This window comes from Chelonoidis abingdonii, chromosome 2, assembly GCF_003597395.2.
Source record: "Chelonoidis abingdonii isolate Lonesome George chromosome 2, CheloAbing_2.0, whole genome shotgun sequence".
NCBI classification, from domain to species: domain Eukaryota; kingdom Metazoa; phylum Chordata; order Testudines; family Testudinidae; genus Chelonoidis; species Chelonoidis abingdonii.
The window spans coordinates 166,495,179-166,507,156 of record NC_133770.1 but is presented as its reverse complement, the minus strand read 5'-3'; the positions used below and the strand labels follow the sequence as shown (position 1 = coordinate 166,507,156).

The following is an 11,978-nucleotide window of genomic DNA, read 5'->3' as shown; positions in this document are numbered from 1 at the left end:
ACCCAGAATTCCAATGGGCGGGGGCAACTGCGGGAACTATGGGATAGCTACGGGATAGCTACCCACAGTGCAACGCTCTGGAAATCGATGCTAGCCTTGGTACATGGACGCACACCGCCAAATTAATGTGCTTAGTCTGGCCGCATGCACTCAATTTTATACAATCTGTTTTACAAAACCGGTTTATGTAAAATCGGAATAATCCCGTAGTGTAGACGTACCCTTTGTGTACAAGTTTACTCATTTCCTGAATCTAATTTATAGTCATGGCTTAATAATAAATGAGGGTTACTTACTGGAATGAAGTTCTCTGAGTATATTGCCTCAACATACACAGTCTGTGGCATAAACATTTAGAGCAGTAAAATTATTGGGACCACATACAATCACCGTCAGGCCCTAGCATTCAGAACTGAGGTTACTGAAAGTTGACAGATTCACTTGTCCCTTAGTTCTAGTAACACAGTTGTAAGCCTGACTGAAAACTCCAACAAAGTAGGGTGCCTGAGTGTGGATGAGCAGAGGAACTCCAGTAATCTTCCTTTCTTGTTCATGAAATTGCATAGGCATATCCTTGCTCTTGGAAGATTAATATGCAGTTACTACCCAATTAAAGGGATATGGGGGAGGATCAACTGACTGGAAATTGTAATACTGCTCTCCCTAAAGGGGCATCTGACATAGCTCCCAATTCAAGAAAGTAGCTCATCTTTCAAAAGGCCTGAAATATGTTTCCCTTGCTTTTTTTTTAATCTTAGATATATCAGGAATATAAAGTCTTCTGTCCCTCTCCCTTGTTTTTGCTGGAAGGACCCAGAGTAGTGGATTTGGGAGCTCAGGAGGCTGTTGAATAACTAACAAAAGAGCTTTTCTTGTGAATGTTTGTTAGGTGTTTGAAGTAAAGTTTTAAATAGTTTGAATAAAATCACTTCTAATCAGTCAATCATATTTACTAGTTATTTGGTCATCAATAGAGACTTCTAGGAAAAACAAGGCTGATAAGATCTGAATTTTTGGCATACACTGAAGGGAAAATATCCAAATCAATCAAAGACCCACCATACACTAACATACAATTCCAGACCTTCTGTATACATCATAAAGCAGAATAAAGGATATAAGCCTTTTTTTTTTTTAACCTTTGCAGGTCAACTTTAACACTGAGCTTGTGAAATTTTGACTCCTCATTTGAGATTATATGGTTTAGAAAAAATACTGACATAATATTGCGGTTTAGGCAGAATTCAATAATCATCTTCGGTAAAAGTTTTAGATTCACAGCAGCACCAATTTAGCCTTCTAGACTGAAAGCTCTTTAGTGTAGAGATTATCTTTATTCATGTACCTTGTACAGGGCTGAGCCCATTAACAATGCTTAACAAAAAAAAGAAAAGAAAAAGAAAGAAAATCTGTAAAATGGGGGATTACTCAGTAAAGCTTGGATATCACAGACCCTCCTCACCAACACTGGAATTTTTTTACCAGCGTCTGATGCACAAACTCTTTCAGTTTTGGTCACAAGTTTTAATTCCACAAAATTGTATTCCCTAAGGTATTTACTTTCTTTAGACTTAACAGTTTTGAAATCAAAGTAATGGATTATGTTTTAAAATTAACTTTTCAAAACAAAGTGAATATTTGTATCTTGTTTAAATGTTTAGGGATCAATTTTAACAATGAAGAAAGAGAGACACTGATTGTGCTAACTAAAGTGGACAGAGTGCAGGAAGGGATTATGAATGCTTTTCTATGCAGTCTTATCCTCAAATGACAGATATCTTTCCAGATCTCAAAAACATTTGTAAAATATGGTTGAATTGGAAAAACTAGCAGTGTGTTGAGAGAGAGATGATTCCGAGCCTGATGTATTAGCCCGGTGTGCCATCTATCTGTCAACAAAGACTGCATATCTGTTTATAAGATAATACAATACTTTAGCATTTTCTTAACACAGACACTATTCTTATTATTTATTTGTATTATGGTAGTACCTGTTAATATGTATAGGCCAGTCTCTGCTCTCAACTGTGTCTGTGTAAATCAGAAGTAACTGAGACTAGAATCTGATGCTATGTCATTAAGCAATGAAGTCTAGTAGTATTATTTATGTATTTGTATTTATTAAAAAACTAACAAAACATATCTGGACACTCTGTGAACCTTAAAAATTCAATTCATTAAAAAAAATCCCAGCAACCTCAGTAGTATATAATAATATTTAGTAAACACATAGCACAAAAAAATATACCAAATTCCTCATTGCCTGTATTACAAACATTCTCTTTTTTTGCAAAATATAGAATTTCAGTTTACAGGTTTTCCTCTTAGCTACCTCATCACTGGTGGTGTGATTTTCTGGATATTATGATGGTATGCTTATCTAAGATGCCCATCACCAAAGTATCATATCCCCACTCTTCATTTAGAGAAGAGTCTCTGAATTCAGGTCAGTGAGATGTAGGGCATTTGATTTACCAGATTTGCTTGGATTACTAACCAGAGTCCAAAAATCGAAGCCCACTGTCAATACTTCCACCCACTGGAGAGCCGTTCGTTGCGCAATCTGGAGGATTCCAGCCAGGATTACAATGACAATGTTTCTTATTGTTGCATACCTGAAAACACAGGGGAATATAGCAAAATTACTCATTTAGTGAGTTTTCCTCAGAGATGAGTACTGCTGGGTACCTTCTAAGACAGTGGTTTTCAACCTTCTGTCATTTGTGGATCCCTACAAAATTTCAAATGGAGGTGCAGAGCCCTCTGGAAATCTAAGACATAGTGTGCGGACTCCCAGGGGTCCCACGAATCACAGGCTGAAGACTAGTGCTCTGAGATTACACTTTTCTTGTCAACCTCCTTGTTCTAGCTAGACCAAGGACTAATCCTGCTCCCACTGATATCAATATGAATTTTGCATTGACTTTAATGGGATAGGGTCAGGCCCAAATTTTACTGAACAGTCTGACGCTTCAGAAAATACACCAGACAATAAGCTGAAAATAAGACAGCATCTCACCTCCTCAAAAAGCTGTATAAATATAAAGCATAAACCCCTGTGAGGCAAGTATGCTATACTGTACTGTTCCTTGGACCAGAGAGGTGGACTGACTTGCCTCAGGTCAACACCAAGGTAAGGGCAAAACTGAAATTAGAACTCAGGGACTTGCTAGTTTTCCCTCCTGTCCTCAATCCACTACACCAGCATGGTTCCTCCCACTGTCTACAGCCATGTTACATTTTTTTATAAATCTACACTAATTTGGTCATGTGCAGCTCCCTCCTGTTCAAAGATACAGATCTTGACCCTTATTTGATTTTTTTTCTTTTACTAATCTGCCCAAGCAATTACTCATTTCATAGTTATATTGTGCATAACAATCTCTTTCTCACATTCTAATTTTGTTCCTGGTTCTAAGAAAGAAAAATGGTGTAAATTATTTTACTCAATTATTCCTATAAATAACTAACAGTGGCATAGTGATTTTGGACCCCAAGTGTAAGACCAAAAGGGCTTTTACAGCCAATCCATAGCCACTTCAAAATGGGGTTTCATAAAGAAAGAACTTCCTGAACAATATTAATAGAAGCAGTAACACCAAAATAGTAATATTATTGTTACTTACTCCATGACCGTTGCATTTTACTTGTGGATTACAATCATATCCCAGGACTGCATAAAACTGGCACGTGCGATTTATACAAACCTAAACAACAAACAAACCCATAGCATAAAATTCCAATTCAAATAAGTCCGACAATCTTAGCATTCAGTATACTGGCTGCATGCTCTGAAAAGAAGCCTAGAATGGAAAGGCCATATTATGGCTTTATGGAAATACTCTAATGCTTGCCAAAGGGTAACTGGCAATGCAGAATGAAGACAATTTCATTGTTGCTGCCTGTATTCTATAGGAGTGGCAGATTAAGAAGGGATGCTCAAGACAAACTGCAATGAAAGAAAAGATACTGTTAATAACCACATCTACAAATAGCATGTGTGTTTATACTTTTAAAAACAATGCAAAAGCACATTGATTTGTCAATACATGTTTTCTTAAGCTGAGTACTACTGTAACTGCTGGTGGTCTTTTCCTCCTCTGGTATAGTTTATATTCCATTGGCTGCTGAGTCTATTGCTTAGGGCCACTTTGTGCCTTGCCCTTAGAGGGGTGCATGAGATGTGGGAGGAAGAAAAGCAAGGTGCTTTTTTCATTCTGTTGTACAGCTCCAGTATGGGCCCTGTTGCTGGCAATGCCAAGTTGGGAAAGGGAGTCAAAGAATCCAGGGACTGCCTCCTCTTTGCAACCCGGGGTACAATCCATCCCAAAAGGGAAAGAGAGCAGAGCCATGGCCTCATACCCCCTCTGCACTGATCTGTGGAGAGAGACTAGTGCACAGGGCAAAGGTGTGGAAGAATATGCTGCACCCCATAACGGGGTACAGTAGCAGACAGCTCCCATGTGCATTTGGGAGCTTCAGGAATTCTGACTCTGAGCCTTCCCCTGGGTGGCATGCCTTAGCATCACTCTTTGTTCTGGGCTGTGTTCAATTTCTACCTTCTCTAGACCATTCAATATTTTCTACTCTTTTATTATGTCCCCTTATTAATTTCCTTTCTAAAGTAAACAATCCTAATCTTTTCAATCTCTCTTCATATGACAGTTTTTCATGCCTCTAATCACTCTCATCACCCTTCTCTGAATTCCCTCTAATTCTGTAATATCCTTTATGAGATAGGGTGACCAATACATCACACAATATTCCAAATAAAGGTTTATCATCAGTGCATATAATGGCATTATAATATTTTCCATATTATTTTCCATCCCATTCTTTATGCATCCTAACATCTTGTTCAGTTTTTGACCGCAGCTGCACATTAAGCAGAGGTCTTCAATAAATTATCCACAGTGATGCTCAGGTCCCTTCCTGAGTTGACACAGTTAATGTAGAACCATGCAGAGTGTATTAAAAGTACATACTTCCCCCACCAATATGTTTTACTTTGCAATTGCCAACATTGAACTTTATTTGCCATTGTGTTGCCCACTTACACAGCTTGGTTAAGTCTTTCTGAAGTTCCTCACAGTCTTCTCTGGTCCTGACTACCATAAATCACTTTGTGTCATATGCAGATTTGCTACTTCATTGCTCACCTATATCATTAGTAAATATATTAAACAAAACTGGATCTAATACAGAACTATGAGGCATCCCGCTGTTAATCATTTGCTATGATTAAAACTGCTCTTTGCTTCCTGTTTTTTAGGCCAGGTCTACACTACACATTTTTTTCAACATAGCTCTGTTTAGGAGAGTGACAGGGTTTCGTCTGTGACTGACATACCTGCACCATCCTACTGTAGATGCAGTATCTGTACTGGCAAAGCTGTGCCAGTTTACTTTTGTCAGTAAAGTCTATTTCGCTCAGGAGGGTTGGAATAAGCTACGCCTGAGAAAGCAGACTTTTGCTGTTATATGCTGTTTCTACACTAGGAGTGATTTTTGACAACACTTTGCCTCAAACCCCCTGACTACTTATTCTATTTAGTAGCTTCTTGGGAAGGACTTTGTCAAAGTCTAAATAAATTATGTAAGCTAGTTCTCCTTTATTCACTCCTTTACTGACACATTCAAAGAATTCTAATAGGTTGGTGAGACATGATTTTCCTTTGCGAAACAGTGTTAGTGTCTATCATCTCGTGATCTTCCAGATATTTTACTATTCCATCTTTAATTATAATTTCAGCCAATTTACCAGGTACAGACGTAAAGTTTACAGGTCTCTAATTCCCTGGATCACACCTAGACTCATTTAAAAGCAACATTTGCTACTCTCTGATCCTCTGGTTTAGTTGGTGGGGTGTTGTTTTTTTTTTAGAGAGCTTGCATATTTTTATTAGCAGCTCAGTCACTTTGTACTTAAACTCCTTCTTAAATCAGGCCTCTTTCAGTGCCTATGTTGGCCGGGATTCTGTCCTCCACTTGTACCACTGCTTATTATTTTAGTAAATATTTGTTTTTAAATTATCTTCTACCCTAAAACAGCACATTTCAACCTTGATTTTATTTTTTATGTTGGTGGGAGGAGGAATCCAAAATCAGGCTTAGAACATGATCATGGTTGTACTCTTAACTAGCGTAACACTATTTTGCAGCTCCCTAATAACAATTACAGAGACTGTAAGCAATTTGTGGAAGGGAATGTCTTTTTTATTATGTTTTTATAGCACCAACTACAATGGGACTAGGACCTCTAAGCACTACTGTAAAACAAATAATATGATGATTAAGTAGTAGTAAAGTAATTCTCTAACATTGTTTAAAATACATTATAGTGAATTAAAACAAGGCACAGGGATTAGTCATGTGGCTAACACTGAAATGGGTTACCTAGGGAGGTGGTGGAATCTCCCTCCTTAGAGGTTTTTAAAGTCAGGCTTGACAAAGCCCTGGCTGGGATGATTTAGTTGGGGATTGGTCCTGCTTTGAGCAGGGGACTGGACTAGATGACCACCTGAGGTTCCTTCCAACCCTGATATTCTATCATTCTAAAGGTCTACAATAATTATCCATAATCACTCTAGACTGAAAATTTTCCTCTGGAATTAAACGAGTAAGTAAATAAAACATCAGTAATGAATAACCTTGAGCTATATTGCCAAAGGGTAAATATTTCTAAAATTTAATCAAGTTTACAAAGTCCACATACATACTGACATTTTAGATGCTTATAAAATATTTCCTTACTTTACCAGGCCCACACTTTGTGCCTTCTTTAACCAGTAGAGGGTCTTTCTCTGTGGGTGGCTTCATGTAATCTAAAGATATACATACATGCTCTCGCACTTGAGCATAAATGATAGCAGCTTTTTCTTTAGTGAATGGAATGCGACTTGGATATGTACAAACTAACTTTCCACATGTGACATCCCTATAAAATTCAATAGCAGAGGAAAATAAAATGATACATGTGACAGCTGATTGAGCAATACATTAGAAAAATGAAACTATAGAAAAGAAATGGGGTATTGCACATATTAGATTGATATAAAGGTCATAAGCAGGGCAAGGAAGGCAGAAGACTGATCTTTGAAATAAGGAGAGAACTGATGCAAATTCACCAGATTACACTTGCCTGCAAATGAGAATGAGGCCACAGTAGAGCACACATAAGAACATCAGAATGGCCATACTAAGTCAGACCAAAGGTCCATCTAACCCAGTAGCCTGTCTTCTGACAGTTGTCAATGCCAGGTGCCCCAGAAGGAATGAACAGAACAGGGAATCATCAAGTGATCCATCCCCTGTCGCCCATTCCAAGCTTCTGGCAGTCAGAGGCTAGGGACACCATCCCTGCCCCAATAGTTTTGTGCTTCATGGACATGCAAGGATTATACTTAAGGTCATGTTTTTTTTCAGTTATGTTCATTCATCGCCCACACCTCAACCTTTATGTACCATGTGCTCTTCTGGTGGAAGAGGAAGCAGATGTGCAAGGCACTGAGGTTTATTCTGTCCAGTGTGGAGCAATACGCCTCCTCAATAACCTTACTTGGATCCAAGCATAGCTTCTGCTAATACTTGCATTCCATGCTACAGTACCAAGGTCTAGATGCTCAACAACTGCACATTCTTTGAGAATGGCCAAGACTAATGTGTAAAGAACACCTGAGACTAAATGGAAATTTTATAAAGAAATTAAAGCAGTAACAGATAGTAAACATTTGCACCATACAGTAGAGGAAAGCAGAAAATAAATATGTTTTTTCCTTAAAAACATACATCCAACTACAGGTTTGAAATCCTTTCTTCGGATCATTCCCACAGTGTCCAAACCTATCTGTTTGACTATTGATTTCTTCATAACATGCAAGAGGAGCGTTTTTAGAACCTGTAAATTTTGAGATAAGATTGTGTATAATTAAAAGGAACACTAAATCATTTATTAATCTATCAGTACTTCTAACATTCTTATCATTGCAGTACCTAGGTGCTATACATGGATTAGAGAAAACTAGGAAGAATAAAAATCTGTATTAAAAAATCAGATATCTTTCTGTTCAAACTGTTTTTATTTAAATTAAATACAGTTTTCTTTGTAAAAGCAAACTTTCTTTAAAATTAAATTTCAAATTGTAACAAACAAATTTAAGGCCTAAATTTACTATAATCTAGTAATCATTTAAATTAAATACAAAAATAATATTAAGCAGTACATTTGCTGCTGAAGTTTTAAAGAACGTCAAACCACTGAACTGGTGGAAGTCACTGACTAAGCACCTGGAACCAGAGTTTGTTGAAGTCTTAAACCAGCTTTAGACAGCAGTAGCCTCTTCTTCAGGTGCAAAGAGAACAATTCATACATTTCAGTTTATTCAACTAGTTCAGTTCCAAACTAGTTCATTCAAAGTTGAGAAACCAATTGGGAGATGAAAAAGCAGGAAAGCTTGTTCTCCTCTTCTAGTCTAAGAATAAAAACTAGGCGTGAGAGGATAAGATCTACTAGGTTCTAAAATTATGAAGGAAATGGTGACCTGAAGAAATCAATTTGATTCACTAAAATATTTCCTTTGTTTAATTAATCCATTAGTTTTAAAGCAAAACATGTTTTGATAAATTTTCTTGTGTATCCAATGCATTTAGGGTTGTTTTATTTAACTCATATTTAAAAATTGTAAATGTTGGTTTTGTGCAGTTTTAATTGAATTCCAATTTTCATCCAAATAGAGCTTGACGCAAATCAGAAATAAAAAATTAATCGCCATTTATTTAAAAAATGAAATGCATCAGTCATCATTTTTTAAAACAAAAAAGCAAAAAATAAAGAATCTGAATAAGTGTATATTAAGCAATAGATCTGCTTAAATAAATGTACATATATTGTATATCCTCCTGATTAGCAACAGGTAATACCAAAATTCAAAGAAAAGGCTATATTTAGTTGCAATTCAACAATGTTTTAATGGTTACAAATCAGTGAGAAGCAACCCTTCTCTAGGAAAATAGTGAAAAAGTACAAAGCAAAACATGATTAAATTTGATTATTTAGATCAAGGTTTCCTGCTTGCTGATTTGAATAATGATTTAAATTAATATACCTGCAGCAAACAGTGAGATCTGTTTGGAGTTGGTTTTCTAGTCAGCTATTTGGTTAGCAAAAAGAAGACATATTTTACAAACAAATTTTAATTTACAATCACCACTTCATTTTTACTTTATTTCTATCAAATCTAAGCTTCTGGATAACCGCCATGCCTCTGTAATGATATTTAATATCACTGAACAACTTTAGACAAGTAATTTGGTCACTCCATACCTCCTTTCCCCACCATCAATAAAAAAGAATAAATATAGTTAATCACTACTGCTATAAAGTGTTTTGGATATATGGATGAAAGTGGCTATGTAAATCTTTATTATTAATGATTATTATTACAGCATTTAGTGGAACTTGATTTTAGAACAAATAAGAACATAATTGTCTTCATTACCTTTTCCATAGATCCTCTGACACTCTATATCAGGAGACTGGCAACGTCCTTTGTAACAATAGGCAGTATTGTGTTCACATCTGTGTCCATTCTGAACATAAAGATCAGTTGGACAGAATGCAGATGACCCATTGCAGTATTCACTGAGATCACACTGACTATCAGCCCTGGGTCTACATTTCTTATTCTTTGCCTTAAACTAGAAAAAAGTAGGAATAAGGAGACTGTGCATGGTTTACAAAGATTATATCTATAATGTTTAAATAACAGAATATATGTAAAGCACAAGAAAAGACACAGTGAATAAGAAAATAACACAACCACATATATGTTATTTAATGTGGTTGTCACTGACTGTGATGAATGTGAAAATTCCTTGTAAAATTCTTATATATATACTATATGTATGACTGCAGGTCACCCACGGTTCTTTTAAATCATTTTCATCAATTTTTCCCTTATCATGGAACATAAACAGATACCCCCTCACCCAGTCCTCTGTCAGAGTGGCCCATTTGGCATATGGCACTCTTCCCCTATGGCAGTACAGAAAAAATGTCCTAACACAATGCCAGGAGACATCATATTGTTAGAAGTGTCAGATTTTGGATGACATGTAAAATAGAATTCTTTATCTCAGAAATATTTCATTGTAAAGCCCTAATCCCGCAAAAGTATGCACATGCTTAATTTTACACATGTGAATAGTTCTGCTGACCCTGTCTGGAGAACTTGTTCCACTAGAAGGTGCAGAGATGAGATATATACCAATCTGAACTTCAAAGAAAAGAAGAGATCATCAAACCCTAGTGCTAAGGGAACCCTTATGTGGGTGAAGTAAGGGAACTGAGCAGGAGAAACTGTAGATAAGGCACTGGACTGGGACTCAGGAGAACTAGGTTCAATTATCATCTCTACCACAGACAGCCTTGACCATGGGCAAGTCACTTAATCTTCCTGTGCTCTGTTTCCCCAAGTGTATTTCCCTCTCCCAACCTTTGTCTGTCTTGTCTATTTAGTCTGTAAACTTTCTGAGGCAGATGCTTCAACTATGTTTTGTACAGAAAGCTGTATGACTAAGATAAAGACAGAGGTGCTTGCTCTCCCTTGTGCAGTACTGTTCTCTTATTTTTTAAGTTGTAAAAACATTCACATAGCACTTCACATTTTCAAAGAAGGCAGGATTATTTAGTGGTTCATGTAGGAGACTGTGATTGAGAAGACTTGCGTTATAATCCTGGCTCTCACTGGTTTATAGTGTGTCACAAGACACCCATTGTAGCATAGCACGGACTCACCACCGCGGCGCCTCCTGCTGGTCGTCCAAGAATTAGCTCTCTCAGTCCTAGAGCACCCTTTATGGACCGGTGTCTCATTCACTGTTACCTACCCCTCTGCAGTCCCTTTATCTCTCCCACGTGTAGGTCCCACGTCCCTCCCGGACTACAGTACCCCTTATCTTGGGGTGCTGCCCATCACCCAGGGAACCCCATTCCCCTGAGTCCACCTCACCTCAGTGACACACTGCCAGTCCTCACCTAGCCCCTTTACTCAGGGGCAAATTGCTGTCTGCAATGGCCACTCATCATTGGCTAGGGGGTTGGACCTGCTGCCTTTCCCTGCAGCCCCAGTACTTCCTTAGGTCTTCCTGTCAGGCCTCAGCCTGGGAGTTCGCCAGGCCTGAGCTCCCCAAGCTCAGCTCAGCCTTGCCCTCCCCCAACACTGCTCTGTTGAAGATACCCTGTGCTCCCAGGCAGCCCAATCCTTCCCACCCCAATGCTGGAGTGAGACTGCCTGTCTCCTAACTCACAGCCCTCTTTATACCAGCCCTATCAGGCCTGGATTGGCTGCTACCTGCCTTCCTCTGATTGGCTCCTCGGGGTAGCCCTTTCCCAGAGCTGATTTTAACCCCTTTCTCTCTGGAGCGGGGTGCTCGCCCTGCTACACCCATGCAGTACTCAGGAGCTCCAGTGGAGCCCACTGTGGCACTTAAGCCCTATCAAACCCGTGGATCTTCTGAGCTTTGACAAAGTTGATGAACTTCACCAGAAAGTTTCTAGGCTAAGACATTTTTTGACTAAAAAAACGAAAAAAGAATTTTCACAATATTTTTCCCCAAACATCCATATCAGAAAAGTGTTGTCTGATTCAAATTTAAAATGCTCATTAAAATGCTCCCTTTGGCCAAAGACCACCCAGGAAAATGTCAAGTATGAAGGACAGTTTTCACAAAGTGTCAGTATGAGTGCACACAAATGGAAAGTTGGTTTTCATCTTTAACTAGGGAGTGAACAGTGTCTCTCCAAAATTTAGAAATTATGTTAAACATATGATAATCCTGAATATACATCTTACCTTACAGTTTTGGCAACATAATCCAGTTCCACACTTTGCTCTTGGCTTAAGCCTACATTTGTTAGTGCAGCATTTATCTTTTGCACACTCCTGAAAAATACACCATAGACGTATTAGCTATTCTAA

The 11,978-nt window shown here is 38.0% G+C and overlaps 1 protein-coding gene across 1 annotated transcript in view; it reads right to left on the bottom strand.

Moving 5' to 3' along the window:
* Nucleotides 1-11,978, bottom strand: part of LOC116821429 (disintegrin and metalloproteinase domain-containing protein 18-like) — a 49,815-nt gene that overhangs the window by 15,662 nt on the left and 22,175 nt on the right. Inside the window, exons 13-18 of the mRNA XM_075062008.1 lie at nucleotides 11,853-11,942; nucleotides 9,498-9,696; nucleotides 7,789-7,897; nucleotides 6,754-6,937; nucleotides 3,627-3,707; nucleotides 2,498-2,615 (exon numbers count right to left, since the gene is read on the bottom strand). Of these exons, the coding sequence (XP_074918109.1) occupies nucleotides 2,498-2,615; nucleotides 3,627-3,707; nucleotides 6,754-6,937; nucleotides 7,789-7,897; nucleotides 9,498-9,696; nucleotides 11,853-11,942 (781 nt within the window). The remainder of the gene's footprint in view (nucleotides 1-2,497; nucleotides 2,616-3,626; nucleotides 3,708-6,753; nucleotides 6,938-7,788; nucleotides 7,898-9,497; nucleotides 9,697-11,852; nucleotides 11,943-11,978) is intronic.